Source organism: Aspergillus pseudoviridinutans (assembly GCF_018340605.1).
Source record: "Aspergillus pseudoviridinutans IFM 55266 DNA, scaffold_8, whole genome shotgun sequence".
Lineage (NCBI taxonomy): Eukaryota > Fungi > Ascomycota > Eurotiomycetes > Eurotiales > Aspergillaceae > Aspergillus > Aspergillus pseudoviridinutans.
This window is the reverse complement of record NW_025091288.1, coordinates 300,221-319,924: the sequence shown is the minus strand read 5'-3', so window position 1 is coordinate 319,924 and position 19,704 is coordinate 300,221. Positions and strand designations below refer to the sequence as shown.

The 19,704-nt window shown below is 49.7% G+C and overlaps 8 protein-coding genes across 8 annotated transcripts; 1 reads left to right on the top strand and 7 right to left on the bottom strand.

Moving 5' to 3' along the window:
* Positions 1-943: 943 nt before the first annotated feature.
* Asppvi_010206 (uncharacterized protein) lies at positions 944-1,732 on the bottom strand (the record flags this gene model as incomplete). Its single annotated transcript, XM_043306052.1, has 1 exon — positions 944-1,732. One exon carries the CDS (start codon positions 1,730-1,732, stop codon positions 944-946), a length of 789 nt encoding a protein of 262 aa, XP_043161987.1.
* Positions 1,733-3,431: 1,699 nt separating this feature from the next.
* On the top strand, positions 3,432-3,866 carry Asppvi_010205 (uncharacterized protein; the record flags this gene model as incomplete). The annotated part of the gene is made up of 1 exon (XM_043306051.1): positions 3,432-3,866. One exon carries the CDS (start codon positions 3,432-3,434, stop codon positions 3,864-3,866), a length of 435 nt encoding a protein of 144 aa, XP_043161986.1.
* A 1,097-nt stretch (positions 3,867-4,963) lies between these two features.
* Positions 4,964-5,881, bottom strand: Asppvi_010204 (uncharacterized protein; the record flags this gene model as incomplete). Its single annotated transcript, XM_043306050.1, has 1 exon — positions 4,964-5,881. One exon carries the CDS (start codon positions 5,879-5,881, stop codon positions 4,964-4,966), a length of 918 nt encoding a protein of 305 aa, XP_043161985.1.
* Positions 5,882-7,989: 2,108 nt separating this feature from the next.
* Asppvi_010203 (inorganic phosphate transporter) lies at positions 7,990-9,949 on the bottom strand (the record flags this gene model as incomplete). Its single annotated transcript, XM_043306049.1, has 3 exons — positions 7,990-8,279; positions 8,334-9,806; positions 9,871-9,949. 3 exons carry the CDS (start codon positions 9,947-9,949, stop codon positions 7,990-7,992), a joined length of 1,842 nt encoding a protein of 613 aa, XP_043161984.1.
* A 2,587-nt stretch (positions 9,950-12,536) lies between these two features.
* On the bottom strand, positions 12,537-13,486 carry Asppvi_010202 (DUF3425 domain-containing protein; the record flags this gene model as incomplete). Its single annotated transcript, XM_043306048.1, has 2 exons — positions 12,537-13,282; positions 13,342-13,486. 2 exons carry the CDS (start codon positions 13,484-13,486, stop codon positions 12,537-12,539), a joined length of 891 nt encoding a protein of 296 aa, XP_043161983.1.
* Positions 13,487-14,272: 786 nt separating this feature from the next.
* Positions 14,273-14,806, bottom strand: Asppvi_010201 (uncharacterized protein; the record flags this gene model as incomplete). The annotated part of the gene is made up of 1 exon (XM_043306047.1): positions 14,273-14,806. One exon carries the CDS (start codon positions 14,804-14,806, stop codon positions 14,273-14,275), a length of 534 nt encoding a protein of 177 aa, XP_043161982.1.
* A 236-nt stretch (positions 14,807-15,042) lies between these two features.
* On the bottom strand, positions 15,043-16,503 carry Asppvi_010200 (Zn(II)2Cys6 transcription factor; the record flags this gene model as incomplete). The annotated part of the gene is made up of 1 exon (XM_043306046.1): positions 15,043-16,503. The coding sequence occupies one exon, from the start codon at positions 16,501-16,503 to the stop codon at positions 15,043-15,045; it is 1,461 nt and encodes a 486-aa protein (XP_043161981.1).
* A 313-nt stretch (positions 16,504-16,816) lies between these two features.
* Positions 16,817-18,715, bottom strand: Asppvi_010199 (glycoside hydrolase family 13 protein; the record flags this gene model as incomplete). The annotated part of the gene is made up of 1 exon (XM_043306045.1): positions 16,817-18,715. The coding sequence occupies one exon, from the start codon at positions 18,713-18,715 to the stop codon at positions 16,817-16,819; it is 1,899 nt and encodes a 632-aa protein (XP_043161980.1).
* Positions 18,716-19,704: the final 989 nt, after the last annotated feature.

Below are 19,704 nucleotides of genomic sequence, written 5' to 3'. Positions count from 1 at the left end.
TGCGATCGACATGAGGCCACAATAAAAATGGGGGGCCTCGGGCGTTTGCACAGCCCCGGAATAAAACCAGGCCAGCATCGCTGGTGACAAGGTGTCGATCAATAATACCTCGATCATGTACTGTCAACTTATTGAAGCAGCAGATAATAAAATAAGGGGTATTGAACAATGTAATATGCAGATCATTCAGCCTTGTAGAAGAAATAATATAACCTCTGCCTGGTCGATGAAATAGTTGCTTGACGGGAAATATATAAATCGTAACGAATATCCTTTAGCGACGCAATCGCACATACCAGAAGTGCGAAGCTCATATACCAGTCAACCTATACCGAGGTAGAAGGGAATCTGTTTCAAACTCCAGATTTTACGTCCTCAGTGAGCAAATCTACTCGAACAAGCACACGCTCACAATGTGCTTCGGTCCATCCAAGTACGATGACGAGAGATATACTCCTCCTCGACGGACCAACCATCCCGGACACTACTACTCTGGTTCAAACAATTACAGCTACAATTACGGCCATGATAGCGCGAAACATCGAAACGGGCGGAAAAGGCGCCGTAACCATGGACTAGTGGCCGCTGTGGCAGCAGGAGCAGCGGGCAGCGCTATGAGCTGCGGAGGAGGAGGAGGAGGAGGAGGAGGTGGTGGTGGAGGTGGTTGCTGAATCCTTGAGGGATGAGACCGAATCTCTCTTATGATTTGATTTACGCTTCTATATGATCGGGCATACGGATGAAACTTGAAGGTGGTGGACGTACTACGGATTAGAAGACAGAATGTGGAGATAAAAAATACTGCAATTCCCAATGATTGAATATGAATTGGTGAGGCTAAAAATCTTCAAGCATAGGAAGCTTAGCGTCCATCCTTCTTGATACTGAAGGTTTGAAGTTCATATAGCACAGACATCTCACTTTAGAGACGTGTAGGGATCTACTATGCGTATACGTCTCTCCTTAGACTGGGCTGATCCAGTGCTCCCCATTCAATCAGCCTTTCGTCACTCCATAAAGCAAATCCCCAGTCCCAACACGAAGAAGGCTCGCCATAGCAGAACATATCCACAAACACCTCTGGGTAGTCCAGCCCTGCTCCCAGCCACAGCTGCGTCCAGGCGACATTAGGTCGTTCATGCGGTGGCAAGGTGTTCAAAATCTCCTTGAGTCCATCAAAGTCCGTGCCAAAGTTGAATCTATCCGCAGGGAAGAGAAGGGGCAACGCTCCCGGCATTTCAAAATCCGGCCTCGGCCAATATTCACCAAAGAAGTGGTGCAGACTTATGGCATTTGCGAGCACCAGGTCTCGCCGAGCCCGGGAGTTCCGTTCGCGAAGCATCTTGACAAGTAATGACGGTCCCATGCAGGCTAAACTCTCTCTACAGTCATCTTCTCTACGTTTGAGATCATCACAGTCGTCCCAGTAACGTGTGAAGGGAGGTTTCTCGTCGGGGGGAATATCGCTGATAAATGTAACACCGTAAGATAAAAGGTTGTCGGATGCCTCGAAATATGGCTCTGCCCATCGATGGTAGCAATGTCTCCAGAAACAGGCAATTTCTTCCACCTCCCACGGGGCCATGGTTCCGAAGAACAGACGCCATACTTCTTCTTCTTCGAACACAGGTGGGACTCTCTCACGGGGGCTAAACCAGTCATTCTCCTCTTCCGGCTTGTTTGCGCCCAGAGGAATCTCAATGTGGCCGAATATATTGCCCCAAATCTGCATCCGATAGAATGCTCGGAAAAAGCGCCTCTGTTCCGTCCTGGATAGGCATAGGGGCAAACTCCATTTCTCTATGGCCATCCACTCCGGACATCTCGCTGTCMTCGAGTAATCTTCAAGGAGAAAAATGGCCATTCTATGGAGATGTAATAATTGTATAGTCTCTTCGACAGTGGCTGGTTGGTCAGGAAAGGGTCCAGACAATAAGCCTAGGTGGCGGATCTCTTCACTTCGTCGTCGGCTATCCAAGAGGGCAATAATTTTTTCCCGATTTGATCTTTTGCAAGCGTAGAGTCCTTTGGAGCGGACGGCAGCCAGTGCGTCTGCAACATCCACAAGGCCATTGTGTGAAGATCGCAGGATGCTCAGAAGGAGCTCATCTCTAACAAGATAATAGGCCCGATAATAATCGGGCGATGCAAAGAGAAGGGATCGCAGAGAATCTAGGTCCTGAAGTTTAAACAAGATGCAGATGTGTAATTCCACCGGTAAGCCTTCAAGCGATGGCCTGGTCTGATACATTGTCAGATATCGTTTTTTCGCAGCACCCGTGGTGTACCTACCGTCATCATCATCATCATTCGTCAAGTCGTAGGCTTTTATGATAGCAGTCGATAAATGCAGAAATGAAACATTGACGCTGAGGAGGAAAAGGGACTACAGGGTAGACGAAGACGACGGCGCTTGGGGACTGCTCAACCGCCTTATGTAATACGGCTGGCCATGCCTGACACAATCTCAGGCTTCGCAGCTTCCCCTGATCTGCAACAGAAATACAGCGGCGCTTAGACGATAGTCCACCTTAGCCACTCATTTTCTGCGCCTCTACTGGCCCTCATTGCTTTGCCGCCGGAGCTCTTCCATGTGCGATCATATTGGTAGATCTAACTTTCTTCATCCCACATGAGCGTAACTAATAATCATGCGGCGAGGCGCCTAAGATGTATGCCGGTGCAATATGCCATGACAGCGAGTCCTGGCAGGTTTCCATATTGGCTAATATAGCGAGCCATCATCTGATTGAGCCTTTTATCGGAAACTGGGCCTAGAGTCAGAATAGGCGACATGCGTGTATCCATTTGCAGCAACAGCTATGCGGCGCTTCTCCGAGCGAATCCCGGTCAAGCAGGTCGACTATATGACATTTTATCTCGGGAATCACTATAGGTTGAATTGGGGATAATATCTCCCCTGCAGCATCATTAGTACCTACGTTTGTACCATATAATAGACTATCTTGCGGTTCGCATTCTAGCGGCTAAAACAGAATTACAGGATTAAAAATACATTGACACTCGACGGCATGAGACAAACTTGAGCTGGATGCCAATAGATTAATGCATGTTGCCAATTGCAAAACAACAGGTACTTCTGGTCACATATCGAGCCTGCATTTAAGTAAATTTCCGGGCTCATGCCTCAGCCAAAGCGCTTTCAGTGTGTAATGATTATTTATATCTTTACGGCTCATGATATGCTCTTCGGACAATATACCAGCAACCTGTAGACTATAAAGACGGAACGTTGTTTTCCGTGGTGTAGTTGTAGTTCCATATCTCTCAGAATATCCGAGCCCTTCTGTGTGAATCTGATTAGTTTCTTTCGTTGTTTTTCACTTGCCTTGTGGTCTTCTTCAATCGACATTGCGCCTCTTTTTGCTCAGCGCCTTCTTTTACACAAAGTACACGCCTTCGTGGTCAAAATGAGTCGGAGTGGTCGGCACCATGACTTCAGTTCCCAGCGAGCCATCTTGGACAGAAGGGTATCGGATAGCGACTACGACTACGATACCAAAAATCCTCACAGAGCCCAACCCAGCTCTCGGCGTGAGCCAAGTTACTTTGGTCCAAACTTCCAAAACTCGGAGAAGAAGCGTTCTTCGTCTTTGGCAGGTGGGGATATCAGGCATCCTCCAATGCCCGATCCCTTTGTCAAGCGCCCAAACCCCTACCCGCAACGCGTGAAGGAAGAATATGATGAGTATAAGGCCCGAGGCGACGAATACGACAGGGCTAAGGCTGCTGCCAGGGCCGCCAATAAGGTGGCCAACGTAAAGCGAACCGATGCTCTCTTCAGAGAGAAAGTACAAATGGGCGTTGAAGCCAATGCGAGCGCAAGAATCACAGCTAATACGTAAGGCACTCCCAGTCTTTCCGACCACTATTCATGTATTGATTCCATTATAGTGCCGCTGCCTACAGAAGTGGATTTGGCCATAAATATCCATATGCATATGAAAGTCCAGATAAGGTAGTAGAGCATCACAATAAGGCCATCGAGTATAAGAACAGCGGTGCCCGCTGGAGAAGGACAGAACAAGGGCTGCGCAAACAACTAGGATAGAAATGAGGTATTGACCAAACTAGCCAAAGCAGGGCGCTAATCCTCCATGCGCGCGCATCTTGGTTATTTTGACTCGGAGTCCCATCACATGTTTTCTGTTCGTTCGTTTCATGTCTCCTGTTTTCTGATGTCGCTGTACGGCTATGTACACTTAAGTTTGTTTTTGGATATTTGTGCTGGGTAAATTTTTTCACCGAGTTCTTGATGTTGTTCATATATACGTCTACCAGAAATGAATCGCATATGAGTATTGTGTCTTGCTCGCTCAGACCATGGTAAAACGGGGTGTTAAAGTAACAAGGATTGGATATCCATCTTACAAGTCTCTGCCCCAACTATTTATAAGATGAAAAGACCAACAACTAAGAGGGTTGGATTCTATATCTCCTGCCACCTGGTAGGGATAATTTTAGTCGGGCATATCTAGTGGTTACTGCACTGTGGGGAATCCAACGGAGCTAGGTCACGACATGAAAGACATTAGGTTTGCTAGTTGATCGACAAAGCATGTGCGGCGCATAATATACAGGTGGAGTACGTAAGGATTGCCTTTCTGCTTTGCAAGTTGTGTAGGAATCCAAATGGGTGAGAGTTGTCATAATCCAGGGGAATGCGGGTCAAACACATCCCTCGCATATAATCCAGGGCAGGTCCTTTTATGGATGTGCAGGTTGGTGCGAGAGGTGGGAAGCAAGTTGCAGGAAGTTTAAAGCCCGGGACAGTAGAAGTTATGCTATTGACTCGACAGCCACATGGTCATATCGGATTTAAAAAGGAGACTAGAAGGCGTACAGTCATTAAGGTGTTGAAAGTCTCAGGCGCGTATAAACATGAGGAATATCAGGATTTGCTTGACCATCAATGCAATAATCGACGTGTCTAATCCACGTGTCACGGGAGTTCAAGATGATCCATGGCGCCCCATTCAATGAGCCTTTCATCGTCCCACATAGCATACCCCCAATTCCAACACCGAGAGTACGGGGCATTCGAGTACATATCCTCAAAGACTTGAGGATACTCCAGCGCCGCATCGAGCCACCGCTCCGTCCAGGCGACGTTAGGCCGCTCGTGCGGAGGCAGCGTCTCCAAGTATGCCTTGAGACCACTGACATCTGTGCCAAAGTTGAATCTATCAGCTGGGTACAGAAGAGGCAACGCTCCGGCTTCTTCCCAACTCGGTTTGGGCCAATATTCAGCAAACCCATGGTGAAAATTAACCGTGTTGGCAAGAAGCAAGTCGCGGCGAGTTCTAAAATCCTGTTCACGAAGCATCTTCACAAGAAATGGTACCATGGAGGCCAAAGTTTCCCTCTGGTCAGCTGGTTGAATATGCAAATGGTCGACGTCCAATCCAAGCCGATTTAGAGGGGGCCGCTCTTCGGGAGGAAGATCGCTGAACCAGATAATACCATTAGCCGCATAAGCCGCAAGGCCTTTTGATATTTCACGGTATGGCTCTTCCCATCGATAATAACAATACCGCCAGAAACAGCTGAATTCTTCGACTTCCCATGGCGCCATGGGTCCGAAGAATAGACGCCACGCTTCTTCATCTGTGAAAGTAGGCGTCCCGCCGCCACTATTATCAAACCACTCATTTTCTTCTTCGACATTGCCTGCACCCAGGGGAAGTTCAATTTGACCAAATATGTTGCCATATATCTGCATCTGATAGAATGCTCGAAGAAAGCGTCTTTGCTCCGTTCTGGATAAGGTTAGGGGTAAAATTTCATTCCATTTCTCTAAGCCTATCCACTCAGGACGAGTTGCTGCGGTGGTGTAATCATCGAGGAGAAATGTTGCCATTCTATGGAGATGTAGTAGTTGAATTGTCTCCTCAATATCAGCAGGTTCGTCTGGAAACGGCCATGAAGACAATCCAAGGCGGCGGATTTCTTTACTTCGTCGTCGTCTGTCCAATAAGGCAATAATCCTTGCGCGATTCAATGGCTTGACAGCGTATAAGCCTCTGGACCGAACAGCAGCTACTGCATCTGCGATGTCTACAAGTCTATTGTAAGAGCTCTGTAGAAGCACGTAGAGAAGTTCTTGTCTCACGAGCTGATATGCTCGGTGATATGTTGGTGATGCAAATACAAGCGATTGAAGAGAATCTAGGTGATCGATATTGAATAAGATAGAAATCTGCAATTCCATTGGTAAACCTTCGAACGTTGGCCGGTTCTGTTACCTTGGTTAGATAATTTTATTTTGTTTCCGACAGAGCTTTCATCATGGGTCTTACTAAGTCTTCCATATTGACGCCGTAAAGTTTCCTCGAGGTCAAGTTTCAGGTAAAGACATACATAAATGCTGTCGGAAGGGAGAAGAGGAAGATTTGCTTGTTATATACAGTAGAAAAGGCATATGACTCCGCACTTTAGGCGCCTTATGTAATACGGCAGGCTGTGTTGACTTTTTGGAATTTTGTGAGTCAGTCAAGAAGATCCGTGTCCAAACAAGTCGCTGTTTTGCTTTTGTCCTAAGTAGAAATGGTAAGCTCATGGATGGACTTAGGATTACTCGAAATGATCACATCTGCTTTCATACCCTTTTAGTCCAGAATATTCAGGCAGGCAACACATTAAGGTCCGTGGTCCAGCACGTACGTATTAAGGGATGAGCCATGATCTTCAATTGACGTGGTGCTTTTCACAATGATTGCCGATAAATCTAAAGTTCTCGTTTCCTACCTTAAGGAGCCAGGTAGGTAGTGTGTCTGTCAACCAGTAGACCACTCAACTGAAAGGAGTCAGCACGACCATTTCGAGCGTACTAGAAATAGAATGTTCGGCAGTCTCTTACTACCGGGTACAAAAAGGCAGCGCAGATACTGGCGAGGATGTACGTGGCTTCTCTGTCGAGTTCTCCACTGGAGGATGCTGTCCATGATGACTTTGTTGGCAAACCATATTGTGCGTTTCCCATGGATTTAAGGTCATTTGCTTACTGGGACTCCAGCCCCTCCTTCTTCATGCAGGGTCCGGTCCAGTCTACCCCTGGACGCAGCCTCAAGATATGACCAGCCCCTAACCAAAAGTAACTTCAACAGAGAAAGCCACAGTGTTCAGACCAAAGCCTATTGAACCGTTCCTATTAACTGAAATCCAGCGCCGTCTGACGTGGATTAATCTTTGTCATTTGAAGGTGCGCATGGGAACAAGTTTGTATCGTTATCTGTCATCTTGGATCTTACCTTATAGCATATAAGACTCTATCAAAACCGATATCTTCATTGAGCTAACCAAGTTCAACCACTTCCAACCTTTGTGATTGAAAATGGCTTCGTGCTAGGGACTGGATAGGGTAAATCTCTAAGACTACGACACGATATAAACCTATGAATACGGGGGAAAATGGCGAAGTCAGGGCAAAACTTTCACCGGACATCTAAATCCCTTAAAGAACGGTTATCTTCAACAAAGGCTTATCGTCTCTTTGTCGAGGCGAAGACGCAATGAGTTTGATCCAGAATACAATGGGACGTGACGGACACCTACAAAACTTACCCCTGGGCAGATTGTCGCGTAGCGGCAGCCTGAGTGGTTGCTGACTTGAACGACTCAAGCGCAAGCGGATTCTAAATTTGAAATCACTATTAAGGAAAGGATATATACTAGCGATCATGGAGCGCGGTCATGTTGAGTGATCTGTATATAACCTAGGCCTTCTTCATTGGCCAAGGAATCTTACTTTGACAAAATGCAACGGATAATTTGACTTTAATGGAAGATTTCCCTACGTGAATTCGGGCTTTTCTCTATCCACTCCACTCGAATGCATTGCTAATGACATGGTATCAATATCCGAATCAATTATGATAAACCCTTAACCCTAAACCCAGCCCAAATGGTATCGCAGACAATCAGTCTATAAAAGAAAGGAAAAGAGAATGGAACATGTTCAAACAAATTTTAAGATTTAAAGTGAGGAGCGTTGAGGAACAGGCCCATCAGGATACCACCGAGGGTACCGGCAATGGGAATGGTCATGATCCAGGCCAGCAGCAACAGACCCACCCGCTGGAAGTTGACGGCCTTGAGCGTACCGTTGCAGAGACCGACGCCGACCGTGGCGCCGGTGATGCACATCGAGGTCGAGACGGGGAGAGAGTACTGCGAGAAGACCAGCACAGTAATGGCAGCGCCCATTTCCATCGAGCAACCGCGGCTGGGGGAGTGGTAGGTGATCTTGTTACCCATGACTATTGCTCAGTTAGTTCTGTGTCTCGATCGTGGAGTGCAAACGGTGGACTTACCCTTCATGATGTTGTAGCCGTAGGTGATCAGACCAATGGAGATACATCCGGAGAGAACGGCAAGCTGCMAGACAGGCACTGGGGCCTTGGACGCAGCCGCGTTACCCGTCTTCCAGGCCGAGTATATAACGGCCCAGGGGCCGACCGAGTTACCGATATCGTTGGCGCCATGAGCAAAGGATGCGGTGCAAGCGGTCAGGACCTGTACGAACGAGTACGTGTGCTCGACCTCGTTGGGGTACTTCTCGGCATGGGCATAGACACGCTGCATCCGTTCTCCCTCGGGCGTACCGTGGATACCGGACTGCGCGGCGTGGATATCGTAGTGCAGACCGTACAGCAAGCCGACGGTGATCATGGCGGGGATGCGCTTGAGGAGGATCTTTATGTTCTTCAGTTCGTAGATCTCGCCGGGGCCCATCGGGTTGTCGCGGAGTGTGCGCATCGCCCATCCAAGAGGTCCTCGCTTCTTGAGGAGCCGGGCGTTCAGGCGCGCGTTAGATTCCTCCACGATTTCCTTGTAAGTGAGATGCTTGGCCTCGTTGGCGACGAGGCTCTTTTCGTTGGGAGGGATGGCAGGCGAGGTAATGGGTTCGATATCGGTCTTGGGGTCCTTGCCGTCAAACTCGGAAAGTGTTTGCTCGGTGGGAGCGGGGGATGCCTGGGCAGCGTGCTCCTCGTGCTCCTCGTCCTGGACGACGGCGTAGTTGGGGACTTTGGCACGGTCGGCGCCCTCAGGGGCTGGACGCTTGAAGAGCAGAGGGCCGAGGATAAACATCCACCACTTGACGCCGTGGTCCCGCCTGATCACACGGGCGTGCACAAAGGGCACGAAGAAAATGGCGGAGAGGATAGCGACACCACCACCGCAACCCATGGTCACGGCGGCAATATACCAGCCGGGCTTCTTGCTCAGACCGAGACTGGGAGAGCCCTTGTAGACAATGGACAGGGTACAGATGGTGGCCGCGATGAGGAACCAGAAGGGAGAAGTGTAGACGGCCCATGGCACGGGGTTCTTGCGCATGTGCACAATGAGCTTGATCAGCATGAAGATGCTAGCACCGAAACCGGCCGAGATGGCGGGAGCCATGCCCAGGCCTGCAAAGATAGCTCCCAGACCCTTTCCGTCGTTCCAGCCCCACTGAACCTTGGAAGCACCGACAGTTGCAACACCGACACCGGCAACGGCAGAGATGAGGGAGTAGGTCGACGAGACGTGGGCCGAGTGCTTGGTGCACCACATAACCCAGGAGGAAGCAGCGGCGAGGGCGCAGGTAAAAGCAAGCATCTGCACACCGGCATCACCGCGGAAGGCCGAGTTGGGGATGATACCGTTCTTGATGGTGTCAGCCGTCCGAGCACCGACCGTGATGGCACCGAGCATCTCGAAGACGGTGCCGAAGATCATGGCTTGTCGGTAGGTGACCGATCTAGAGGAGACGCTGGTAGCCCAGGAGTTGGCCACATCGTCTTTCAAGCAGGTAATGTCAGCCAATCTTGTCACAGATAGCAGGAGTAAGGGGCATTGACATACTTGCACCGTTGTTGTAGGCATCAAGCATGGCAAACAGAGTGCCAATGGCGAAGACGTAGTCATATTGGCTGAGCACCATCTTGACTGTATGTGTCCAGTGAAACAAGTTGTTGAGCGCTTGATCCTGAAATCACTCACGCAGCGAGACACGGGGCTTTTATGCATTGCATCGCTACCTCACACGACATTTTCATCCTTCGCCTGGAACCATGCTTAAGACGCCCGCTAATGCAGCCGCAGGTGCGTTCGCATAGATCGTGGCAAGGCAATTATGCCCGGTTCGTATACCTGTCCTGACACGTTCCTCCACACCTCCGTCTGATTCGCACTCTGGGGGAAATGGGCTTATCACAAGCGTCTTGGTATTGCCCCCATCCCAGGGGCCGTCGAGTTCGAGATTTCCCGGCTGGCCCGCGGTTGGCAGAGGAAAACCACTCAAATGACTTCAGCAGGCAACCGGCCAAGGCACGCTTCGCCTATCTTCGCCTGCTTGTCTCGGAGCGAAGCAAGAGCAGCAAGGCTCGAGCATGTTCTTGGCCTCCATCCAAATGTGAGCGGGAAGAGGGTCGAGGCACTGCAACGAAGCCGCAGATTGGCTGACTAGTGCTCTTGGCGGACTCTCGGCGGGCCTTGGCGGGCCTTGGCGGGGTTTACTCCATCGACCTATCAAATGCGGAGACGACTCCACGTGTGCTCCCACGTCAACAGGGCAATATGGCCGAGAGCAAAGAAGAGTTCTGGAAGGGTGCAATTATCGGCCACGGCGCGTCTGGCGCTGCAAGAAGACACTAGCTCTCGCAGGATTATTCCCTCCGTGGCAAGGACACGTGCTCAATTGCCCCCGTCAGTTGGTTACTTGCCCTCTTTCCGCAGGTAGGTTCGACTATCGTAAAGCTGTGCAGGTTCCTGTGAATCCCTCTGCGCTCGTGTGATTAGGCAACCGGAGGGGATACTGCGATCCATGACCCGGTTGTGGGCAGATGCAGCTAGACGTTAGATCTGTGCATTTCGACTTATTTCATTTCTCGTCTTTGCCCCGACTGTCTCCCCACAGTCAATGCCATGAGCACTCGTATTGGCATCAGTCAGCTGAGGATGTAATATGTGATGGGACAAATCCGCAACACTGGTGGCGTTACACTCGTGCGCAACTCGGAGCTAACCGTCGTCCCTGAATATATGGGCTAAAATAGTACATTCTGTTTCGGATTGTTGTGCTGCATTAGGTTCGGACTCCGTCAAATGCGTCGAATGATAGTCGAGTATACGACCACGCTGAGGCAAATTTCTGGTAGCTACTCCGTATGTATGTCTCTGATCCCCTTCCTGCACTAGGTCCTTTAAACCCGATCTCGACCAGATCTGGCCTACCTTTTGTTGAACATCTTTCATTGCCACTCATACTACGCCGGAAATGGTCGTCCAGACGCATTTTAGTCAACATTTATATAGTTGACACCTTTGCTCTCAACATGTTGGACATACCCTGACTTATACGGGGCCTCGGTCTTTAGACTAGTGTCTCATTTTATTGCGTTGTCTAATAAACGTCGTCTGTGATGTAGAACGAAGTCTGTCTCTATTGGCAGTGTTATTGGCATCTTTTAAAATAAATACCTGTTTAGTTTGAGTACAACCTTGTCCAGGTACAACGAAACCTCGAAGGTTTCCAGACTGGCCTAGAAATTCCCTCAACGCTTCAAGTCGCCAACATACTGGTAAGCATCGGAGACAATGCGCCCGGCAGATAATACTCTCAGACTTATGAAGGAAGGCTTTCGGATGGCTCGAAGGATTCATTTTTGATGTGATATGAAACAGAAAATCCTACGACAAGGGGGACCCTATATGATATAGGCTACATAATGAACCATAAGCACTACTGCATGCTTATCGACAACAGTGTCTTGAACCAATTCATACATTATCGGAATGTCTAGCTTATTTCAGACCTAGCAGGAAGTTGCGCTCGTAAACTGCGCACCATCCCACCGAGGTCCTTAAGACCAATTGGGAACATATGAAGCAATTCGAATGCCATATACAGTATAGTATGTCCTGGCCAGTGGGACGTCACTGACCGAAGATAAACAACTTATGACCCGTGGCGCATTCATTGAGCCTATTATATGGTGCATCCTACATTACATTGTCTGGAACACTTGCTACTAGAGGAATATTCCGTGAATATGTTTCGAATAGATATATGTTTGTCCAGGGCATTGACATGGCCACCTCCAAATGATCACGACAACTGTCGGTATCATGGATGATCAAACCTTACAATGAAGATTAATACCTCTAAGCTTTTCTATCTTATATTCCGTGTCTCAAAACTGTTCATACTGTCCAGTTCGCTCTCATTGTAGATCCTCTACAGGAGACAGATACGTTGACGAGGGCGATACAATTCAATACGGTATTGCAATACAGACTGAAAGATTCCATGACGAAACCCAGTGTCAAATCCAGCATTTTAATTGGCCCTCGGAATTAAGGTGCAGCTAGCGCGTAAGCAGGATGCATTAGTGTCTTCTGTTGCTATCGGAGATCTTCCATTCTGCTGCTTGGTCAGCAGTAGATCAAATGACTTACGCGGAGAAACAGATATCATAGATCATACAGTTCATTACTATTACTAGTGACAGTGAGTGAACAGCTAAATGCTACAGGTATCGAAAGATCAACTTCTCCCCCCGTTTCCGCCGCCAGTTGTTCGTCGACTCCAGTAAGCTAGGACAACCCCTTACCACCCATGGCCATTTCTGCAGAAACCGCTCTGTTACCTCCCAGTTGTTCGGATCCGTGGGGTCCCCCCACACTAGCAGACAGCAAGCATCCATCCCCGAGTCCCAGAACCCCATGATATCAACGCACAGCTGGCAGTCATCAAAGTTGTCCTCCCCCGTTGTAAGCAGGTTATCTCGGATTTTCGGGATCGGGAAGAAATCCAGCCATGGGTGATGCGGGATCGTCTTCTGTAAGCGGGTCGGTCGCAGACTAGGCGGGAGTTTCTGCTCGTCGACGTAGCCTGGGCCCATGGTCGGGAAGGGGGAGAGAGCGTCGTCGTGCATCCAGTCTTCGGTGTGTGACATTCCTAGTAGGGACATGATGCTGGCGAAGGCGCGGAAGACGTTGACTTTGCTGAGGGTTAGGAGGTGGTCTGAGGTCGGGGAACCGAGGATGTAGCTATGGTAGGCTGTACGGACGAATGTGTCTAGGTATTGTCGGATTTGGCTGGCGTTGAGACATTGCATGGATTTTTTGTTGGCGACTAGCGAGGTTTCATTGTTTGGGCTGGTGCTCGAAATGGAGGTGGTTGCTGTGGAGGGCGATGTCTGGGAGGTGGATGGGGAATAGTCCGAGCTGGAATAACTGGTTTGCACTCGTCGCTGAGCTTGCTTTCGTCTTCCTGTTTCTCGTTAGTCAAACGCTAATTGTTGCAGATGAGAAGGCGATGGCTTGACTTACGATAAGCCCTTTGATTGATGCGATTCTGTCTCCTCCGCCGTTCAACAGGATCAGTTAACCCGGACCAATCATCGTTGGGCTCTAGATCGTCAGCGGACAGGAGAGCTCGACGCGATGACACGGACCGCGAGGAAATAGTCGGCATGATTAGCTTCAATCTGTAGATAATCCAAGCGTAAGCTATGAGTTGAGAAGGGCAAGGGAAAAGGTACCGAGCGGGGGTTGACAGTCTTAAGCATTTTGCTGATGCAGCGGCTAAGTGGATCCGGAGTTAACAGGGTCTGGAGCCGACAGCTCGTATTATTAATATAATACAGTATTGTACAATTATAATACAATACCTTACCACATCTCACCGTTAGAGTCGAAGCAGATTATCCCGATTCAACAAGGTCAACAAGTAGAACTTGGTAAAATAAAAGGAGGTTATCTAGGTAAGCTAGATTCTACATACCCTCACGTGCAAAGTCTAGAATTATGGAGGTGAAGTTGACCAGTCATATCCACAGAAATAAGAACAACGGTGATCAAATCACCCTAGAAATCATTGATCTCGTTTGGCTATGGTTAAGGGCACAGTTTCAGTGTATTTCCCTCAACATACAAGAGGATAGCTTAAAAAGACTCTGAATTTCATTGGACATCTAGCCGTCCCAAAGATATATCCATGCCAGAAAGTCCCCTTCTAATAAGATAGCGGAGTAATACTCAGGAACTATACCTTCGCCCAAATACATAGTAGATCATCGACGGCCGAAAGGAAGGTAGGCCCTTTCAATGCCGGATGAATCCCTGTCTTGGGGAATAACACAGGAAACAATAGCCTTCCCAGCAAAATAAATATAATCGCACTCCAAATGTGCCTGATATTAGTATGCTCATCTTCATTGAGAGCCATCTCTCATCAACCTGCGTCATCTCCTTCCATGCCTTATCTTTCCCTCTTGTTCTTCGGCGCAAATGACTTTGCCGCCAGCCCTTCCCATTTCTCGTCGCCAAGGTCCAACCCCCGAGAGCTAATCAACAAAGCGAAGCGCTTGTCCCTGTCCAGTTGCCTCAGATTCGTACCAAGCGCAGCGGCCAGAATAGGGGCAAGGTCATGAGCAGCGCAAACTCGAAAGTCCCCGCTATCGACCCGCTTCTTGCTGCGTCGTTCGAGGCGCTCCTGGAGCTCTTGCTCGATGATGTGGGCAAGTGTCTTGCCATGAACAACGGTGTTCTTGATCGCGGTAGCTTCGTCGACGTTGAAGTATGGAGGCCCAATGTAGGAGACATCGGTCACAGTCTCAAGACGCTCGCGGGAGTCAGGCCGCTGGTTGAAGTGCTGTAGGTCGTACAATAGAACGTGCAATCGATACCACAGGGTGGGGAATATGATGCTGTTTTGGAGGTTGGCGATGGAAGGCGGATTTGTTGTGTTATTATTCTGAGTAACAGAATTGTGTGGTGAGGATGATATGGCCATGTTGGTATGAGTAATTCTCGTATGGGAAGAGGGTTAACGGATGTTGTGTTGTAGTTGACGTAGACAGGGACTGTTCTGTTCCATGGCACGCTTATATCGAAATAGTGGTACTGCAAGCTTCATACATCCCACGTTGTTGGTCAAGACTGTCCTTTGTCGTACATAAATCAAGATGCAGAGAACATAATAAAGGGTATAATCATCATCATGCAGACACGCCGAAACATATGCATTCATTATGCCTCCCTCCCACAAACCAGCTGCGACGCCACTTTGATATGAGCAAACCGCTCCTGGATCAGATGCAATTTCTCAATCAGAATCTTCTTGGAGACCTGCTGTAAATTCCGGAAGGAGAAGATGACGTCCTTCAGAAACAAAATATCGTCAATCCGACTGGTGGTTTCCTCGAGCGTTACATGTGGCCCATGAAGAACCACATCCGCAATGGTATTGATGATCTCCAATAGCTTGCTCAGGATCGAAGACCCGTGGATCTGAATCGTGTTTTGTGAGATCTTGGTGAGGAACTGGCGTAGCTGGCAGGATAATCGGAGCGGCATCTCGAGCGACAGCGATGGACAGGAAGCATGGGATGACAGCAGGCAGTTTGACATGGCCATCTGCCAGAGTAGAGTCCGCATCCACTGCCGCGTCACGACCAGGTCCGCTTGCTGCAGATCCGACAGCATCGAGACCTCGAGTTCCCATAGCTCGTCATCGAGCTCCCGATGTTTTTGCTCGACCCATGCAACCGTCACCTGGCTTCGATCACCGATCCAGAGGCTGATGAAGGTCGGCTCCAACAGAAGGAATGTCTTGATCACCTGGGTCCAGCCCTGGGAGATACTGGGATCGAGGCTGGGATCGTCCTCGGGAAATTGCGCGTATGGGGACAACGTCGCGGGAGAAAAGTGAAAGATGGACATGAATCGTTCATGGACGAAGCACAGCCAATAAAGTCTCTGTCGTCGGGAGCGTTCGGTCAGGTCAAGACTGGCCATGACGGCTTTGTCTTCAATCCGTAGGAGATGCACCATGCTGATCGCTTCGCGCAGGTAGAAGAAGCCCAGGTCATACTGTCCCAAGCTCATGTAGCACATCTGGATGTACACGCTTGTGACAGCCCGAAGGATAGATGGTCGGAAACCCGGGAGCAACGGAGTCCGGAGCTGGATAGCTCGGCCAGCGAGTTCGTTGATCTGCTCTGACACATGAGACGTCGCTGCATTCGACTGTGTCAGGTCAATTGTGACGCCGGTAAAGGCGTAGACAAAGGCAGCATGGTCTCTATCTGTGGCCATCTTGCCGATGGACAGGCGGATCTCCTCGTCCGTCATGATTGGGTTGAAAGGATACACATAGGCCATGTATTTCGGGATGAGACTATGCAGATAGGAGGTCGACAGTGCCACCGACTTCAAATCTGGGAGAGACGAGGGCGGGACTAGCGTAGACGTCGAAACATATTCACTCTTGAGGTCCCGCGCCGATGGAATTTTGTATTCAGAAATGACAGTCCCTCGACGGAGAGCATTCTTTCGCGATCGCGCGCGTTGATTGTCGCTATACGTACAGAGCAAGTCTAGATGCTCACATTGCTGACACCGGTGTTGGCCGTTGCAGCGGACTTTCCGTCGTCTACATGGATCGCACGCTCTGGAAACCTGAGGTTTCTTCAGCCGTGTGGTATCCATCTCGGCGACTAGACGAGCAGACAAGCCTAAGGACAGGTTTTGTCTCACTGCCTCATCCTATCAGTCATGCAAGTCCAGCGTCCACACATGAAAGACCAAGACGCCCAGTGGACCCTCCTGGTGAGAGTTTCAGGTTGAAAGTGCCGAAAATGGCCATTAAATCTTAAGAATAACGGGAACGCCAACCCCACATGCTGGGGAACAGAGGCTATACTACTTTGGGTATATGCCTAGGCTATTATTTGCAGAAAACAGATTATTTTAGTCAAAACGCTATGTAATTGACGCTAGTACTATTTTGATATGTGTCCGCTCAATTGGGTATAGCCTGAATTTCGAATATGCGGCCCTCATATGGCTGCAACTCCCACTCCTCGCTTACAGTCTTGCCAATGTTGCTAAGCAACAGCTTTAGATCCCGACCCTGGAGCTCCATGGGCCTCCGGAACGGCTGTGGCTCTTCGGAAAAGTTCAATACGACCAACATACACTGCTCTCTGGAGGTCTTCAGATAACTGAAGATTTTCTCGTTTCCTTCGTCCAAGAGCTCGAAGATGCCAAACACGAAGAGATCAGCGTGCTCTTTCCGCAGCTGGATCATCTGCTTCCAGAATGAAAGGACGGAAGAAGGGTCGTCTTGTTGTAACTGCACATTGACCTCCTTGTGATTGTCATGGGGGCGCATCCACGGCTTCTTCGAGAACGGATGAGAGAACCCGGCATTGGCTGCTGCGCTCCACTGCATGGGGAGTCGGGCGTGGTCTCGAGCAAGGTGTTGCAGCGCCTTCATGGCCGTCTTCATCTGCCCGGGGTCGTTATTCGTCATTTCGCGCACCATGTGATAGTACTTGGTACTATCGATGTCCTTGTATTCCTCGATAGGCCATTCTTCCGGGGCATTGACCATGCCGATTTCCTGCCCTTGGTAGATGAACTGCGTGCCGGACAGCGTGCACTGGAACATGGCAAGCATCTTTGCAGACGTTTCGCGGAGTTCGCGCGTGCTGTCTGAGCCAAAGCGAGAGACAGAGCGGCCTTGATCGTGGTTCTCGATGAATACCGTGGTCCAGCCATCGGTTCCCTTGAGGACGTCCTGCGTCCGCTTGATCGCTGCCTTGAGGTCGGGCAAAGTCCACCCTCGCGGCGTGGTCAGGAACTTGTACTCTTTGCCCAAGCCGAGGTCTACGACATCAAACGAGAAGACCATGTTGAGCTGCTTCTCGGCGGCCGAGACATACCGCAGCACTCCCTCGAGAGTATGTGTCTCCGGAAGCTCGCCAACAGTCATGGCGTCGTACTTGGCCAGCACTTCGTTCATCTCGCTGAGATACTCGTGAATGCGCGGTCCGTTGCAAAACAATGAGAAGGCAACCTGAGTGTCCGACTTGGGGTTGACGATGGGGGCATCGGGGTATGATGGATCCTTGCTGTACATGTTCACTGTATCGACCCTGAAGCCATCCACACCTTTTTTGAGCCAAAACTCCATGGCTGAAGCATAGACGGCCTGTCGTACTTCGGGATTCTCCCAGTTGAGATCAGGCTGTTCGACACAGAATAAATGCAGATAGTACTCCTGTGTTGCCTGGTCCCATTCCCAAGCACTCCCCCCGAACACGCTGCGCCAATTATTCGGGGGTCTCCGATCGCCATTGGCATCGTACTTGGCCGGTCTCCAGATATACCAGTCTCGCTTGGGGCTGTTTTTCGAGGATCGCGATTCTTTAAACCATTTGTGCTCGTGCGATGTATGGTTGACCACCAAGTCTAGGATGATGCGAAGTCCACGGCGGTGACAAGCGTCGATCAATGTCTCCATATCCTCAACTGTTCCATAAGGAGGATACACCTTCTCGTAGTCGGAGACATCGTAGCCCATATCGTGTTGCGGACTGTCGTACATGGGACAGAGCCAGACAACGTCTACCCCTATGCTAGCGATATAGTCGAGTTGCAATATGATACCGGAGATATCGCCGATCCCGTCATTGTTCGAGTCTTTGAAACTGGCCGGATAGACCTGGTAGATGATGGCATTCTTCCACCATTTTTCACCGGGTGACATAGTTACAAGTCTTGATAATGTACTAGAATGAAGCCCAAGATTTGGGTCACTATCTAAAACGTCGATATGCGCAGGCTGGTCGGAGAACGCGCATAACGTCGAGATGTCCCGGAATATATAAATCATGGAGTTGTTGTGATCGACCATCTTGCCAGTTGTCAACCCATTCCAACCACTCTGATTGATCCCAAGTCGGACCGAGTGCATAGTCCCCATTGCTTTTGAGACAGCAAACATGTCACCTTATCGTTCTATTCTCGTCCAACGAGTCAGACCTCATGCCAAGGAGTGTTCCTCATGATCAGCCGAGCACAGCAGGATCTGAGACGCGTAACCCCCGATCCCCACTTCTGCTCCCATTGGCTGGTTCTGATTGGTGCGAATGTAATCTATTCCGTGTGATTGATTGGCCCGAGATCATTGTGCAGAGTGCCCCCGCACCATATTATTGGATAGAGGGATTTCCCCTCACAGAACAAGCGCAAAGGCTAAGCATGCTTTAAACTACTTCGAGTTAGAGGATGCATTAGCGCCGACATGCGAAACCAGAGTCGGCCCGACATTCTACCAATAACAGTCTCATTTCCTGCCTCCCGACCCCGTTCGTTCCGTGGTGAAAATTTGGCCGCGATTTGAGGCCATAAACGGGAGGCGAATTTCAGGGGAACTCAGACAGTAGAGACTTGTCTAAACTGCCGCTTGGGTCTCCTTAGTCCTTGGGCTCGTCTTATGGTCAGACTCGTCTTGCGGTCACTGGTCACTGGTCAATGGTCTGAAGGACACCTCATTCCGGATCAATAAAATCTGGGGACATCGAGGGTCCGCGACAATCCGGGGAACCCTAGAAGTTACCATCTACCCCACATCTCATCATCCCATCGCCATCATCCCTTTCAGCTTGCTGCCAGCCTGTCACACGCCTTAAACCGTCATCTAAGCTCGGGACTTGTCTCAAGGGCCAATGACCGCCATCGGACCGTATGGTCTGACTTTAAGGCTTGCGAACGGGCCCAGCTTCTAGAATAATTACTCTAAATTGTTGCCCCCCTGGACTCTGCAGTACGAACCGAGGCGCTCGTGCTATATAAAAGCCCGCACATCCCTAGGGTGCGGCGTCTTTTCCTGCTTTCTCCCCA